The 17,513-nt window shown below is 52.4% G+C and overlaps 1 protein-coding gene across 3 annotated transcripts in view; it reads right to left on the bottom strand.

Moving 5' to 3' along the window:
* SH3RF1 (SH3 domain containing ring finger 1) overlaps window positions 1-17,513 on the bottom strand; it is a 179,296-nt gene that overhangs the window by 21,742 nt on the left and 140,041 nt on the right. For all 3 annotated transcript variants that reach the window (XM_081237229.1, XM_081237227.1, XM_081237228.1), the window contains exons 5-8: window positions 13,374-13,676; window positions 8,979-9,089; window positions 2,683-2,825; window positions 1,485-1,655 (exon numbers count right to left, since the gene is read on the bottom strand). In XM_081237229.1, coding sequence (XP_081093355.1) covers window positions 1,485-1,655; window positions 2,683-2,825; window positions 8,979-9,089; window positions 13,374-13,676 — 728 coding nt within the window. The remainder of the gene's footprint in view (window positions 1-1,484; window positions 1,656-2,682; window positions 2,826-8,978; window positions 9,090-13,373; window positions 13,677-17,513) is intronic.

Raw genomic sequence — 17,513 nt, 5'->3', positions numbered from 1 at the left:
CAATTCTATAGTAACTTTCTACCAAGCAGAATACTTCATTAACTTGAGCCTCCTTATTATTTACTATGAGGAATGACAGAGAATTTACTGTCAGTAAGCTTCTCTCCAGAGACTTTTGGATAATTTGTATTTGAATCTTATGAAAATGTTTTCCTTCACTAACTTGATTTTTTGTTGTTGCTTGGTTTATCTCCCTTAGTTGTTGTGGCTTATTGTTTGTTTTCTTCCCACGAGGGAAGATCTAGCTGCCATCTTCTGGATATGGATGTAGATTTTAACATATACCGAGAAGAAGGTTTATAGTGATGAAAAATGTGCAAGTCAAATGAAAGCTAACATTCTGTCACCATCTGCAAACAGAATGATTTTCATTTGATTAGGCTGCTGGCCAGCCTCTGAATCAAGGCCAACAGCTGACAACATGTCAGTTCATTAAACTATTTACTTAAAATCAGGGACTTTGAGAAATGATTTAACACAGAGAAGCTGGCCCATTTATGAAGAGCCAGGTGGCCCAAAACTGGGGTTTCCTCAACGACAATGCCATTACAGGTCATTGCGTTCGTTCCAAAGCTACGTTCCTCAGTGCCCAGAGAGGGGACTACCTTTAAATAAAGTGAAGACGATGTATCTATACATCTAAAGCTCTTGCTTCCCACTGTCCTCAGACACGGTTTCTCAACCTTGGTGACATTTGGGGCCAGAGAGCTCCTTTCTGTGCAGGCTGTGCCGTGCCCTGCAGGTGTCCTGTGTGTCCCTGGTTTCTATGCGCTGGAGACCAGTAGCACCCCCACCCTGCATCGTGACCATCAAAAATGTGTCCAGACGTTGCCAAATTCCCCTGGGGAGCAAAACTGCCCTCATTTGAGAAGGGTGAAGGAGCTGTGTCATATTGAAGGAATTCTGTTTCTGACTGTACGACAGAAAATAACTGTGAGAATTCAGAGGTGACGGCCAGGCTACTGGAATAAATGGCTGGCTTTCAGCACCTCCTCACCAGGTGACCTCAGACGAGTTGCTTAACCTCTCCACCTCTACGGGCTCAGCTGCTGAGTGGGGATCACAACAGCACATACATCAGGCAGCTGCTTAAGGACATGGCATTAACGTGTGTGATGCATCTAGAAATCTGCGTGTCTGGCATCTCGTAAGCATCACATAGAGTATTAATAATATCGCTTGAAAATGGTGTAGTTGAGTCTTCTCACATGTAACTTAAAGCAAATAATTTAAAACCCAGTACATTTAAAAACCCAGTACATTTATTGGTAGAAACCTACAATTTCACATATATCCATGTGAAGAGTAAGCTAAAATTTTGAGAATTAGAAGGGATTTCGGCAAATACAGATAGGGATCTTTAAAACGTCGGCTGTGTAACAAGCAGTTGTAATGGGAGGAGGAATCTTGGACAGGCTGAAAACCATGGGAAAGGACAAAGCTTCTCTGTTTAGGAGTCAGCAACCACTTACTCAGAGCCCTACCTCGTGACGGGGGCCACGTAATTGCCAGGGAAGACCCCTATCTTGCTGGTGTGCATGGACGTGCCCTTGAACCAGCCGTCCTGGCAGCGCTCAAACACGAGAAACAGCTCCCCCTTCCTCAGCTCCAGCTCATCCTCCTTCCGGGGGGTGTACGGATAAATGGCAACATACCTAGAAGAGGAAAAAACAGCCGATTTCAAGCTGAGTAACAGACAGACCCCAAGATGCTCAAAACTCTTCTTTGGCACAAAGCCTTGGATGTTTCACACAAAAGTAAACAGAAAGTACAATCCTTTAAGCTGTGAGTGGCCTTGGTCACTGTCCACTGAACTGCCACCTACACAGAAAAGACAGCGGCCTCCTGACTCAGAACTGCCCACCTGGTCCCCCCGGTGTGAAGGCGACGACCCCACCACACGGTACTCATGGGTGCGAAGGAATTCATGCAGCTTGCCAGGGTGCAAGCCTGCTGTGGGGCGTCAAGTGCCCACTGGGAAAACTGAGCCCTTCAGATGGCCCCGGTCAGAGCTGGGAAGGAGCCCCGGCAGGAACATACGGTTCAAAATCCCGCTGGGGAGCTTGGCACATGGCTGAACCCGAAGGCCGGCCGCACCCGCGTCTGTGAGCTCAGCCAGGGAAGACACGGAATTTGCAAGAGTCAAAGGCAAGGCCAAGTGCAGATCGCAGAGAGCCCCCAACAGCTCCTGCGTGCGCGGGACTGTGCCCCGACACGTGGAGCCCGCAGCTCGGCGGGCCACGTGAACCAGGCTCCGAGCGTCTGCTGGGTCAGTCCACAGAGGGGAAAAGCCTCCAATGCCGAGCTGCATTCGGCCACGGGGAGCCCCTGAACAGGATAATGTCCAGACTTTTCACTGTAGGGGACCTGCAGCTTTGCACGCGCACACTCTGCTAGGTCTGGCCTCTGCTCAGCCCCTCCCTGTTCCCGAGCATCCTTACGCAGGGGACGAAGGTGGGGACAAAGCCCTGGCAGGAGTGGCAGAGGAAGGCCGGGAAGACCCGCACTCAGCAGGCCGGCTGCCCGGTGGCCCATCCTCAGACCCACTTAGTTTCTGTTTCCTAATGAATGACACGCACGACCAAGCATACGACACCACCCTGGCACCAGCGACCCCCAGAAAGCCGTTCCCCGCGTCTCTGCTTGGGCTCAGTCCGCGGCCAGAAAGGCTGCCGCACTTACACGCTGGGGCGCGTCTGCGGCCGTGAGTGTGTGGTCTGGTCACTGGGTCCGGCCACGGGTCTGGAGCCCATCCCGGGAGCAGCAACAGCGCCCATGGGGGTGGCCTCCTGGAGAGGGGGCGGGGGGAGAGGAGGATTCATAGTCTGGAGAGAGAGACAAAAAAGAAGAAACAAATGATTTATGCACATCTTTCACGGCAAAGAGGAGGGAAGAGGAATCAGAAACCCGTGAAAAAAGACATCGGTGGAATCCACACAGAGCAGAAGCAGCTGCCCTGTGCAAAAGCCTCCTTGGAAAAGAGTCCTCTTTGTTACCCTTTAGGATCTTAGAGCCACAGCGACCCCTTCCCCAAACAGGTAAGTCATCACACCTGGGAGAAGGGAAAGAAAAAAATGACACAACTGCGTGTAATTTTAACATTGATGGCACTTCTAAGTGCAAAAACCAGGACCAGGACCCGAACGCCTTTCAAGGGGGCGGCTATGATGTCACCCTGCTCGCTAGGAATTAACTTGTGATTGTTTCTGCAACCCGAAACTTAAAACACCACGGAAAACAATTTAGCTGCACTGTATCGCAAACCATCCCCACAAAAGAAAATTTCCTTTGATGCCTGGTTTCCCAAAACCACACACAATAGCAAGCCACAATCACTGGGCCATTGTTTTTACTTTTGTTTATTCTCTTCTTAGCTCTGCCAGCTTTTGAAATTTAGGACTATCGAGGCTGGTAATCTTTAACAAGTACACCGTGAGCACCTGCTGCTTCCTTCATGGGCTCTGCCGACAGGACTCCGGTGCCTTTTCAGAATCAATGGAGCAATTGTTACCTTCTGATCTATACACCCCGGATAATTCTTTAGGGTCTGGGTACCGAAACTCCTGGGAAAACAGGCACACAAAGACCTGCCCAAACCCCTACCTCGCCTGCCCTCCCCAAATCTTTGAACCATTCCACGTAAACACCAAATCAAAGGAGAAATAAGGAGGCTGAAGACTGCCCCTTGGGAGGTGTGCATGGCGTCTCCACATCAGCTTAAAAGAAGAAAAAACCCCACGGTTTCTAAACACAGAGAACAGCAATTTGTTTCTATTTTTTGGAAAAAAAAATTCAATCTCATCAACGTTTCCTTCATCTGCCTATTAACGTACACAGTTCCAGAAACAAAATCAACTGAGTAGAAAAGGATATCAAATTTCCAGACACACGCTGCAACCGTTTTACACATTGTATTTAATTTTTCGACCTCGGAGAAGGCTTTTTCCACCCTGCAGCCGCGGCAGGACACCCAGTGCAGGATAAACTGCGCATTGCGGTCCCAGGGTGGGCGGGGTCGTGGCGACAGTCACAGAGCAGGCCGCCCTGCGCCCCGGGGCAGCTCCGGGGAGGCACACACGGGCCCTGCAGCCTTTACCACCTTTAACCAGGAGAAGGCCAAGCACTTATGCCGTTGGTCTCAGAGACAAAGTGGAGACAAATCGAGATAATCCTGGTAGAAGGCTCAGCGCACCTGACCCGGGCGGGTCCTGGGCAAGGACACTGAACAGAACAGTAGCTGGAGGGCACGAAATCACCCGAGTCGTCTTCTCCAGTCTCCCCAGGACTCACCTCAGAGCCGCGGAGCCGTGGGGGGCAGGTGACACAGAAGACGAAAGGAGCCCAGGCCACCCACCCCTGGAATCACTCAGAGCAGGGCCAGGGGCCCACTCGGCTCTCGGAGTAGAATTCCACCGGCAAAGGGAGCCGAGAAAAACTGCTGCGCCTTCATGGCGGTGAAACAGAGGCTGTGCTCAACTGGCCCGATGCAGAAAAAGACAAAAAAAAAAGGAAAGACAACCTAGGGAGCTGATAAAAACACAGGCCACGCTGGTGGGGACAAAATATAAGAACACATCACCTCTTATAGTTAAAGAATGCAGTAAGGGAATGTCTGGTGTAGGTGACTTTTACAAAGAGTGAGTCAGGAGGCATCTGAGATCTGGCACGAGAGAGGAGGGTCTCGAAAGTCCCAAAGGTGGTGCTGCAGGCAGAACGCAGCTCTCTCTCTCACGGGTGGTGCTGGTAAAACTGGGCAGACTTCTCCCCACTGCTGGGCTGTGTATCTTCGGAGAAATGTGCACGTGTGTGTGCGCGTTCGTGGGGGGGTAAGCGCACAGAAAGACTAGCGGTTACACTCAGGCTCCCCAGCGTGGCTGCCCTCTGGGGCCAGTCAGATGCCAGGGCCCCAGCGTGTCCAGGGCCGGGCCGGCCAGGAGGTCCCGTGGGCTGCGTGGTGAAGACCCCACGCCGAGAGAATGTGGGGATGTGGACGCGCGGGAGCAACCGCGTCCTCCCATCACCGCACGGCTGGGCGCCGGGGGCCAGGACACAGCCTCCTGCCGCAGCAAAGGCACCTGCGGGTTGCTGGGGGTGCAGGACACCTCTGGTCACGACAGCGCTCAGAAGCCAACACCACGCTTGTCACCGCCGGCACCAGACACTGACCTAAAGCAGCAGGGCTGGGAAGCGGGCCTGTGCTGAGCCGCGTGGAGGGGCCGAGGGCCAGGAGAGCGGGACCGGGCCTCTGGGGTCCAACGCAGGGGACCGGACGTCGGCCGCGCTGTCGCCGAAGCGGGCCTCTGCGTGTGCTTCTGCAGATCCAGACCCTCCTACCCTCTCCACGCGGCCATGGTCTGAGGCCACGACGACGGTCTCTGAATAATACTTTGCTTAAAACCAGGGCTCGGGGGGCAGGGTCTGTGGTGGGACACGGTCACGTCCGCCCTGACCAGGTTCTGTCCCCGACCCACTGATCCCTCGGAAGAGGCAGCTTTACACCGTGGAGGACGCCAAGGGTTTGGGGTCAGAAACGCAGATTCTAGCCCCGGCTCAGTCTCTGAGGGCCGTCCTCGGGCTCCCTCCAAGAAAGAAGTGTCCTGTATGTGTGACCAGTTCCAGGCCACCAACGGGCCACATCCGCTAGTGGACGGTGAGAGCTCACGGACGGACCGTGGCCCCCTCCTCTCTCCCCTCCCTGCACCCAGCCCCAAGGCGCCTGGGGGTCGAGCCCCACGAGGTCCTCACCCTGGGCGAGGGCTGCAGGCCGCTGACCAGCAAAGCGCTTTGCCTGGATGGAGCCGCGGGTTCTGACGGTAAAAGGTCCATGTTCTTCCCGACCATCCTTCACGTGTGTCCTCACGTGTGCCCCTCCGTCTTCTCCAGGGCAGAAAAGTGGCCGCTGGCATAGACTCTGGGCATTTCTGGGTCCTCTGAGCAAAGACCACTTAACACCCCCCAATCCTGTCATGATTCCTTCCTGAACATCCGATTCCAATGAACCCACTTTCAACCTCTCTCAGGGTCTTCCTGTGCCATGAACTCACACACGTGCTTGGCCACCGAGGGGAAAGCAGGAGGCGCGGCTGGTCATCCCTCCTCAGGGCAGCGGTGCCACCAATTCCCAGAGCGTCACCGCCTGCACACGGCCACATGTGTGCAATCATTGCAGTATTCTGCCTTTTTTAAACAACGAGTAGGAAACAGAAAAATGGAGGCACTGATAACCAGCGATTCAAAAAAACACTCAGGGGTCAGAATTCAATAAAATTAAGAAGATGGAAAAGTGAGTTTTTCATCTCATCTGGACACTCCCTGGAACTCAGTCAGCCACTCGTGGGCACAGCTATGAAGAAAAGAAAAAAAATTAAAGAGTATATTTAAAAATGCCAGAGACAGATGCTTGGAAGGTGATGTCGGAAGGGAGATGTAATTAAGAATTTGGTAGATTAAAACCACCTCTCTGGGAATGGACTTTCTCTCACCAATTGCCTTTGACGTGTGAGGAGGGACACACGCACACCGTTCGCTGACTCTGCAGCAACGACATCCAAGGGGTTCTCAGCAGCAGCAGGTCAGGGAAGCGGCCTTTCCGGCGCCCTGGGCACAGCGGAGGCTCAGGATGGAGGCTGCTGTCAGAACTCACGAGGCTGCAGAGTCAGAGACCGTCTCGCTGTCCCTGTGTCCCCATCACCCAGCTCTGTCCACGGGAGGTACCGGACCCTCAACGAGGGCTTCACGAACGAGAAAGCGTCCTGTGCGCCTGCCGCCCTCAGGGCGGTCTGATATGGATCAAGAGGCCGTGGTTCCTGAGATGCCAGGGTCTTTCTCTGTGGTCGCCATGGAGGTCCTGTCCATATCCTGTCCCCATTCTGGTCGTCAGAACTGCTGCCGATTCCAAACGCCTGACTTCTGCTTCTCACGCTGACAAGCTGGGCGGTCCCGTCCCTACGTCCAGAATCCTGCCCCGACCCTCCGGACCCTCCCACCACGGGCGACAAAGGACTCAGTATGTCTTGGCTATCCTGAGAACATGACATCATTTAATTTTGTTTCTTTAAGTGCACACACAAATGCACACACTTGTTTTTTTTTGCGGTACGTGGGCCCCTTACTGTTGTGGCCTCTCCCGCTGCGGAGCACACGCTCCAGGGGTGCAGGCTCAGCAGCCATGGCTCACGGGCCTAGCCGCTCCGCGGCATGTGGGATCTTCCCAGACCGGGGCACGAACCCGTTTCCCCTGCATCGGCAGGCGGACTCTCAACCACTGCGCCACCAGGGAAGCCCCACACACTTGTTTTAGTTATGGTTACACACTGTTGGGTGCAATCTGATTTCAACTTGGCCATGGACTGTATCTGGCCTTTCCTGACTTGGCTACCTTGTGACATCTTGTAGCTAAACACCTCTCAGCTGGTCCAGAGGATCAGGGATCACCCAGCATCTGTTTCACAAGTTCTTCTGCCATATTGTGCACAGGACACGAGAACAAGCTCTGCATCCTCCTCCCCTCACAGAATCAGCTGGAAAAAAAACCCTCCCTGCCACGAAGAGTCTGATGTCTGAATGAGAGAGATGTAATACCAGTTTTGCTTCTATTATTAGATATTTAACATTTTAACTGTTACTTATGAGATGTACAGGACACCATGCTCGTAATTCCACTCTGAATAAAAGATTAAAAAGTCTCAACTTATGAAAAAAGTGCTAGAAATAATGTTCATGTCCTAGTCCAGCAGAGGTATTTATCACCTAAAATCCACACCGGGAGACTTCCCTGGTGGTCCAGTGGGTAAGACTCCACGCTCCCAATGCAGGGGGCCCGGGTTCGATACCTAGTCGGGGAACTAGATCCTGCATGCACGCCGCAACTAAGACCCGGTGCAGCCTAAACAAATAAATAAGTAATTAAAATAAATAAATAAAGTAAACTCCACACCAGGAAAAGCCTGGTTTCCTCCCCACCACGTCGCCTGCGCCTGTTGTGATCGCACTCAAAGTCCTGGCAAAGGTCTCACACTTTAAACAGGATACTTGCCGGGTTGGTGAAAGATAGAGGGCACACGTTACCGAGATGTTTCCACTGAAACCTAACATATTAAATCCAAAGCATTCCCGCCAGCCGACCAGGGACTCTGAGATCTGGACACCTCCCGGGGTGACAGGCAACAGATCTGCTTATAGTTAGTTTTCCACTAAATGGAATTGGCATAGACGCAGCGTTACTAAACCGTCCTCTTGCTGGACAGGCAGGCTCTCTTGTATAATCCTGGGATGAAATGGCTGAATGTGAATTAATGGTGTCCCTGCTTCCCGAGGTTGAATTTCTTATTTCTTCCTTTTCAGTTTTCTCCCCACAGAGTTCTTGTTTGTATCAGCCTCCCTGGACTGCCCTCCCTCTTCCTGTTAATTTCCCCCTTAGGCTGTCTGAAAGCACTCAGCAGTTTTGTTCAGACTCTGTCTGCAGGCTGCGGGGCTTGCTGGAGAATCACACATCTGATAACCTCCAGGGAGGCCAGTCACACAGACCAACAGAAGACCAGGAGCCCGAAAGGGGAACTGTAATCGGAGACAGGAATCCACGCATCGCGTGACCCGAGGCAAACCACACGGCCTCTAGGATCCCAGCTCCCTCAGTACTTCCATAAACACGCCTGGTCTAGAAACCCAAAAGAAGCAAAGGTTAATAAGCCTTCAGAAAATCAGGTTGACCTTCACTGAAAATTAAAAGTACTTCCCGGAGCTCTTCCTGTAGCCTCCGGCCACCGACCCTTGCCATTAAAATAAAGCGCTGGCTACCGGCCTGAGACTTTGTGATTTTTTGCTAAAATGAATAGAGAGAGAATGAGAGATAGAGACCCCACCCTCCCCAAGCGTCATGGTGAGCTGTGGTGTCAGGACGGCGGCAGCCAGCCCACAGGGCTGTGCACCTGGGAGCGGCCGGCGTGGGGGTCCGGCGGGAGGCGGTGGTGCACACTCACCGAAAGGGCGGCCGGGTAGGGGGCCTCTGGCGGGACCGTGCACGGGGGGCCGGTGGTCACCGGGCTGCTCGGGGGTGGGGTCACAATCAACCCGGTGGTACTTATGTGGACCTGCCAAGGAAAAAAGAGTGAGTAAAAGAGCACGCACGCACAACAAATGAGACCAGCTAAGCCCCGGGCACCGAGTCACAGCTAAACATCCAAGACCCGCAGCTCCCATCACTGGGGGAAGGCAGAATCCCCTGCAGGTTATCCAGCCCAGACGTACTGAGGCCCTGACATGTGTTAGATGCCAGGGCACTTGACAAACACTGGTCACGACGACATTTCACATACAGAATCCACGACCGCTGCCTCACGTGAGTGCTGCTGGGACCCGCCTGGCCTGCAACTAGCCCATGAACACCTTCCCGAGGATCCTGTCCCGGTGGGTTGTCCTGAATGCTCACCAGTCCACCAACTCGTTAAATCTACACGACATGCTTAAGGTATCGTGCCATCTCCAGGATCATTTCTCATGACTTGTTGTACCTTCCATGGGGATGCATAATTAAAATGCAGCTGCCCAGACTGCCGATCGCAGGCAATTATTTACAAAACATTTCAGGGAACAGGGTCAAGCCAAATTAGCTGTTTTCAAAGGTGTCTTATCGGGACTTCCCTGGCGGTCCAGCGGTTAAGACTTTGCCTTCCAATGCAGGGGGTGCGGGTTTGATCCCTGGTCAGGGAGCTAGGATCTCATGAGCCTCGGGTCCAAAACACCAAAAACATAAAAACAGAAGCAATATTGTAACAAATTCAATAAAGGCAAAAAAACAAAACAAAAAAGGTCCACATCAAAAAAAAAAAAGTCTTAAAAAAAAAAAAAGAACGGGTGTGTTATCTACGACACTACCCAAGATTAACGGACTAGAAAGAAAGTTACTCAGATCATTTCTTCGCAGGTGTTCGGCTACCTGATCAATTTCGCGTCCGCTGCACCCCGGGTGTGACCGCAGACCCAGGGCGAGGGTTCCTGCACACACAGGAAGTCTTTCCTCCACTATTAAAGGAATGAGGCTGGCTGCTACTTTGTCTCCCCAGGAAACAATGTTCCACCAAAACTGCTGGGCTTTTTGTAACAAAAACTTAACCCCAAACCTAGTTTCCTCAATCCCAATAATTAGGAAAAAGATTATCAGGACAAAGAGAGGCTCAGAGATCAGTTACCAGATGGCCTGAAGGACTTTCATTTCCTGCCAGGCAAGGACAACCAGCATCCTAGCACACGGCTGATTTTCACAGGTCAAGTCTGAGCTACGTGGAATCCACATCCCTGTAAAGCTGTACCTGGCGGCTCATACACTGACTGAACCTAAGCAGACCCAGGGGGCACCTCCACAAAGGCTCCCCCCCAAACCTCAGTTTCGGTCTCTCCTGTGAACCAAAGTCTATTTCCACGCAATTTCTAATGAGATGCACATGGATTTTTCATCCTAGGATAAAACCTAGTGGCCTCTAGCTATCCTATTCAAGAAAACTGTTTGTGTACGTACTCTGAGGACAAGTACGTACTCTGAGATGCAAGTTGGCGTCACAGGAAACACAAGTCTTTCTTCGAAGACAAATGAGCCTCCGTTCAAAGTGCACGCTGTTACCTAGGAACCTTCGGGTGGGAAAACCTTGCCAAAACTCAGCTTCCAGGGCCTGACCCTACAGGTCGCGGAGGAAGTCCTCACTAGTGTCTGACATCTCGCCAAGAGCCCCAGACCGGGAGGCAGGGTGATGACCTTGAACGAGCCCGTGAACTTGGACAGTCACCTTGTGAGGGCATGGGGTAGACCACAGGCCGCCTGGGGTCTCTGCCCACACGGCCCTGGACGTGAAGGACCCTGCAGGCCCCAGTTCCACACGGGTAAAGGAAGAGACAGTCACCAAAGGATGACTAAAGGCAGAAGCCAGCGGCAGGAGTGACCGGGCCGAGCGGGGCAGGTCCAGAACGAGCGCCCTGAGCAGGTCGGGCAGCCTGGCTTCCTACTGTGCTCACTCCCTCCCATGGGGCTGCACACTGGCTCAGCTTCCTCCCCGGGAAAGGGCTACGTGGAGAGCGGGGAAAGCAAAGAGGAAGGAGTGGGTGGACCTTCCTGCTTCCCCTGAAGCTGCCGGCAACACAAAAATGCTGCCAAGCACTGAACATCATGAATCTCTCCTGCAGCTGGCAGAGGGCACGAAACATCTAGGGCGCGGCCAGAGGAGCAGACCGACGCCTAGCTGCTTGTGACACCACGTGCTTTACAGACGCCCATCACAGACATCTGTGCACACCTGTGCCGGGGACCTGCCTGACGGCACAGCCTACACGCCACCTTCCAGTTCTCGCATTTGATGGTGCCAGAGTCACCAATACGATAGCAAGCGAGCTGTCTGTTCCCTTGTGTCCTGCAGGATTCCGACGTGACCTAAGTGCCACCTGCAAACACGAGGACGAGACCGGACAGGGGAGCTGACCCGGAGGCGACATCACAGCGGCCTGACCCCCTCCACGTGGCTTTCGTTCGGGTGCGAGAGGATGAACGTTCACTGCTGCAGGTCCCGTGCTTTGGATTTTCTCATCAAAGCAACCAAACCGCGTGAAACAAAAGCAAGAAGGACACGAGGCCCAAAGCAGGAGACACATCCAGCCTAGGGCCCGTCACATCTACAGCAGGTCCGTCCTGGGTTGGGCTGGTCCTGCGTCACTGTGGCCCGTGGTGCCCGGTGATGGGGCCGGGTGTGCGTGCCGGAGCCGAGGCTGGAGAACCCAGGCAGCGCTGCAAACCTCTCCCATCTCTTCTAGAAATAACTTCTCCCTGAGGCGACATGTTAGCACTGAGAACAGAACCTGTTAGAACACGGGGAGGCTGTCTTCATGGAAACAGAGGATCCCGTTTCCTCAGCTACTGCGGCCAAGACACAAACAGCCCCGCCCTCCCGTGCCCACGCCCAGCGCCCTGCCCGACACCGGGGTCTCTGGGACAGACGCTGGGTGACCCGCCTTCCCCTCCACCTTCTCCACGGCCACAGACGGCTGTCCACACCTCCAAGTCTGTGCCCTGCTGAGCCGCCCCGAGTCCCAGCAGAAGCTCACCTTTTATTTCAAGCAAATGTCACTGTGAATGCTGCTAAGGTCACAAAATGAAAAACACAGTCCCGCGACCCGATTTTCCATAGGGAAGAGCCCTCGTCACCAGCCCCTCCGTCAGAGCCTCCCTCAGAGGGGGCCCTGCAGCTTTGACCCCTCCAGGGTCACCCCCTCGTACTCCTTGCTCAGATCTGGAACCGTGTCTATTTCCACAGGCTTGATCCCTTCCTGGCTCTCCTCTATACACTGTCCAAGTGACTCACTCACTCAACCAAGGTTTACGCTGCTTACTGTCTGTCTGACGCTTGGGAACAGCAGTGAACAGACAAAGCCCCCTGCCCTCTGCCCTCTTCCGTGTGTGTGTGTGTGTGTCCATGTGTGTATCTCTGTGTGCGTGTCCATGTCCTACTTCCCCTGCAGGGTCACGTGCCACGGCCACACCACCTAATAACGCTGCTGAGCCACAATCCCATTCAGAAACTACGAGATCCAGTGTGGACCTGTAGGACGGGGTCAAGGGGCATTTCGATAACCTTGGTAAGGAATGCCAAATGCTGCACTGCACATTTTTATTCCATGGTCCAAAACAGGCATACATCAACCTGTGCAGTATATGTTTGTTTTTACAAAGCACAGTGGAATGTATATAAAACCTGCATGAATTTTAAGATGAAACACAAGACTTGAAAGCAGTGTCTCCCGCTACAGCAGGCTGCTCAGGACCCGGCTCTCTGGCCTCTGGTGGTAGAGGACACGGCTGTCCTCTGCCTGGGTAACTGCAGCCGCCTGGGACCTGGGTGGCCCCCCGGCCCGGGGCTCAGTCTGACCACAACTAGGGTCTGACGCACAGAAGCCCATGTCTTCTCCATCCTGGGTACACGGTGCGTGCACGGCACCCAGAGCATCTGTAAGAAGGCACTCGAGACCTGTTTGCCAGATGAATTACCAACGTTCCCAATCATCGTGTGTATTTTTATAAACACAAGAATAACACGTAGCTATGTCTTAAGGCCATGCAAAGTCTTGTTGGAATAACGAGTTAAAAAAATAACGCTAGGCCAATTTCTAGTTTCCCGCTGAATGGGGGCCTGGTGGGGAAAGCACTCAGCTTGACTGGAGTCATCTTGTAATTGCCGCACTGCCCTTTGGAGGTGACTGAGCCGACCTGGGGACATCCAGGCCGGTTCCCCCCCACCCCATTTCCACGCACAAACACAGAGGGCTTTGCCCTGGGAGAGCTGCTGTCCCCCGAAGGCTGACACCACGGTGGCCCCGGGGCTGGGCAGTGCGGGTACCTGAGAGGGGGCGCTGCACGAGAGCCCGGCCAGCTCGCCGATGCGCGCGGCGGCCGTGGGGTTGCTGGAGCTGATGAGGACTGGGGGGCTGATCTCCATGGAGTGGCGCTGCTGGGTGGCCTGCGACGCCTTGCTGGCCGTGGTCAGGGAGGTGAACGAGTGCCGCTTCTTCGTGTTCTTCTTGGCTTCGGGCTGCTTGGGGGCCGCGCTGCTCGGGGCAGCGGCCGGGGCGCCCTCCCCAGCGCCAACGCCCCCCGCGGGAGGCTGGTCCCACTCGATCAGCTGCTTGGCCGCCGAGTTAAACTGCAAACCAGCAGAGGACACGAGAAGGTCAGATGCCAGGTATTCTCCACACCCTTGTATCTAAAGCTGAGCATCATCACTTTAAAGTTTGCAGGTGCAAGTACACCTTTGTTCCCACGTGAGATGTCGTTTCTCTCAATACGAGGACTGCACTGTACGTACAGCACAGAGAGATGCTAAACCAAGGACAAACAATTCCAATGCAACACCAGCAAGATTAAGAACATCTTTTTCCCCCCAAGAACCTTCAGAATATCTAATGTTAAACGTTGCCAGTAACAAATGCAGATTTATTTCGGCCCCTGAGGAAATGCAGGAACCGTGGGGGGCAGGGCGTGTGGTCCCAGGGCGGCCTCTACTGCTGGGTGACGGCTGGGCTCCGCTCAGAGCCGGACCTGCAGGGCAGCTGCCGGCGGTGACTACGGGCACGACCGCCACCGTGAGCCTGGCCACGTCCACAGGAATTACCGCCCCCACCTCCCCGTTCTGGGGGGGCCCGCACAGAAGTGTCGGCAGAAACTCCTGATCACTTTTACTTTAGAACATCGCGTGCCTGTGCTTTTCCTGAGCGGACAGTTTGAGTCCTAACACGTCGAGGCCTGAAATCCAAGCCCTGCCGCCAAGCGAACTTGGCCTGTTTGAAAAGCTGTCTGAGTGCAAAGTTGGGGCCCGACGGCTTGTCAAAAGCTGCCCACGGGGCTGGGAACGCCAGCAAGAAAGAACACAGGGAGTTTCTGTTCCCTGAGGTCAAACACAGCATTTCTAGAAAGCCTGCACGACAAGCAGCCGCATCTGTACTTACCCAGACAGTACAGTGACGGGAAACACCGGGCGTAGTTTAACCTCTTAACAACCATGAAGATGAAAAACAATAAGCTCCTCGGAGAGAACTGGGGAAACAGTAAGCATAGCGGGGGTCTTCCCATCCCAGCACTTTGCACACGTGCCTCTTTCATCACATGCTCTTTTCGCACCTAACTGGTTTAGAGCTGTGTCTCCCCAGCCGTGGACGAGGACGTCCTCCCAGAAGGATGGAAATCCTGTCGCGATACTGAAAGATGTGCACTTGCTCTGGCACCAGCGGCTCGGGAAGCTGGGGACTGAGCCCTGAAGCAGTGCTTCCAGATGAAAACCGACTAAGAGGGTTCCTGCGGCTGCCTGGGGACCCGCCGTCACGGGACCCGGCAGCGTTTCAAATCGCAGGCCTACCCCCCTTCAGACCGCAGGGATTCTACCCACGTTCAAACTTTCAAGACTCGCAGGCAGTAACGCCCCAGTAATGCCGGGCGATGCCCGAGTGCCAGGGGCAGGGGGAGGGGAATCATGACTCCAACGGGTGTTAGGGACGAAGGCTGGGCTGCTGGGAAGGGGCGGCGTTTGGCCCGGAGACCCCGTATTCACAATGCTGCCTTGGCCCCAAGAGAATCATATGCCCAAGGAAGCAAGGCCACGGCTCTGTTTTCATGGCAGGAGTGGCCCAGACCTCAGGACTGGAGCAGCAGACTGTGTGGGGCGAGGGTCCTTGTTCCTGCACAGGCTGGGGACGAGGGTCTGAAATTGGAGCAGACAGACCAGTCCCTTCATTCCCCTCACCCCAAAGCCAGCACCCAGTGAGACGGAAGACCAGGACTGCGATGCCAGAGCTCAGGGGTCTGGGCATGCCTCCTTCCCGAGTGAGCTCACCTTGACAGGAAAGCAAGGACCCGGTGGCTTTTCATGGAATTTCGAGGAACTCTACGAGCTCCAGTGTGGCTTTCTTTCCATGACCTTCTCTAGCCACAACACCTAAGTTCACTGTCCACCCACAAAACAAATCTGTGCCCTAAAACACCTTCCTCCCAGCCCTGGGTGAGGACTAGCTGGTAAGACTCAGGGTGGATACCAGGTAATTCAGCAGCCTGGAGCAGAAAGCAGGGGCCCGCAGGATTTGCTGATCTTAAAAGTGTAAATGTCCCTTTTTGGGAAACCCTGAAATTTAGAAGGAATTAGTCTTTGAGAACTATTGGAAGCATAAATAAACACGAGAAAGGAAATACTGACATAATAACAGTAATAACAAGGCAATTTAAGAAACATCAAGATATTTTCTGTGTGTGCAGCTGGCCTCTTTGCTAAAGAGAATACAGTCTTTTTAAAATACAGTACTTAAATTTTTCTAAAAGAGAGCAAAAAAATTTAATGAGAACTAAGTTGAATAGTCACCGTTTTATATAAAGCTTTGCAGAGGAATTGGCCTCTAGGTTCTGGGCATCAGAGGCTACACATAGTAGGTCTGTGCAGAGAGACCTTTTCTAATTCATAACCCACTGGGGTGTTTGTTCCTCAACATGATGGTTTTTCAATAAAAGGCAGATAAAGACTTTAAAATATATATTACAAAAGTAATACATGTTCATTACTTTAAACAGGAAATAGTGTAGATTTATGGTGAGTAAAAAGTGATGGGCCTCAGCCAGGTTCTGCCTCTGTCTCCCCCGCCGACCTGTGTCCCAGTTCTCTCACACTCAACAGTTTGGAACATACCCTTCCATGTACTTTCTATGTAGATGTTGTTAACTAAGCACCTGCTTGATTAATTGTAACACAAATGCAACCAAGCAGCACGTACATTCTCTCCTCTCACAGCATCTCATGAAAAGCCCTTCCCGTGAACAGAGCAGGCTGGTCGCATGGAACCCGCTGCATCCCCCTCTGTGCATCCTGCCCGAACAACCATATCTGCAAAAGGCAAACGCCCAAAATGGAAGCTGCCAGGTCAACGTGTAGCCTAAAGCTTTTTTTGAAGGATAGTGCCTAATTGCACTCCAAAAACGTGTCCATTTTCACCATCTCTGAGAGCGAATAAAAAGTCCCTGTTCCCCACATTGTTAGCAGTGTTACGTGTTACCATTTTTTAAAATCTCCATCAGTTACAGTGTTAGGTGTTACCTCTCTCAGTTACAGTATTACACGTTATCAATCATTTTTTTAAATCTATCAGTTACAGTGTTAGGTGTTATCAATTATTTTTAAAAAACTCTTATCAGTTGAAGAGGTAATTTGTATTTTCTTTTAATCTGTATTTCTCTATTAATGAGATGAAGCGTCTTTTTTCTTTTCCTAGGATTTCCTTATTCCCATACTTCGTCCATTTTTCGACTGAGTTGTACTTTTCTTATAGATTTATAAGTGCTCTCTTCAAAGTACAAAAATCATTCTTCAATATACTACATATGCATGCATGTATAGGAATGTGTATATATCTCCATTAAGTTAGAAACATTGTTCCAATTTGTTTTTTAACTTGATATGTTTGTCATATATACATTTTTCTTGGATGTGCAAATTTATTCACCTTTTCCATTATGGCATCTCAAGCTAACATCATGCTTTAAAAATCTTTTTTCTACAATCATTTTGACAAATAAAATCACTTTTCTCCTAGTATATTTATGGTTCCTCCCTTTGTCCGTCTGTGTCTTTGAACCACGAGGATGTTTGTTTTTGTGTAAAGACTGAAACAGAGACAGTGTGTTCTTTCTTCCAGTGGCCCAGCAGCTTGTATAGCATCCATCCTCTCCTGCCAGCTCTGAGAAGCCACCTTCACAAGCCAGGGTCAAAGGGAGAACCCTCTGCTGCACTGCAGGCCCAGTGCCCAGTCCCTAGGGACAATTCATGCCGCCACCCCTACAAAGTAGAGATGAGTGTCTGCCTCACGTTACACTCCTCTGCAAACTGTTTTTACACGACGGCAATGGGGGATTTGCTTTTCTGTCAGTCTTCCATCCTTCCCTGCAATCTGGATAACAAGGCCGTTGTTTTTGGATGATCTAAATACAAAAGCAAGCTTAGTCTTCA

This window comes from Mesoplodon bidens (assembly GCF_964165515.1).
Source record: "Mesoplodon bidens genome assembly, chromosome: 6".
In the NCBI taxonomy this organism is placed as follows: domain Eukaryota; kingdom Metazoa; phylum Chordata; class Mammalia; order Artiodactyla; family Ziphiidae; genus Mesoplodon; species Mesoplodon bidens.
The sequence above is the reverse complement of the archived record's forward strand: the minus strand, read 5'-3'. Positions and strand labels throughout refer to the sequence as shown.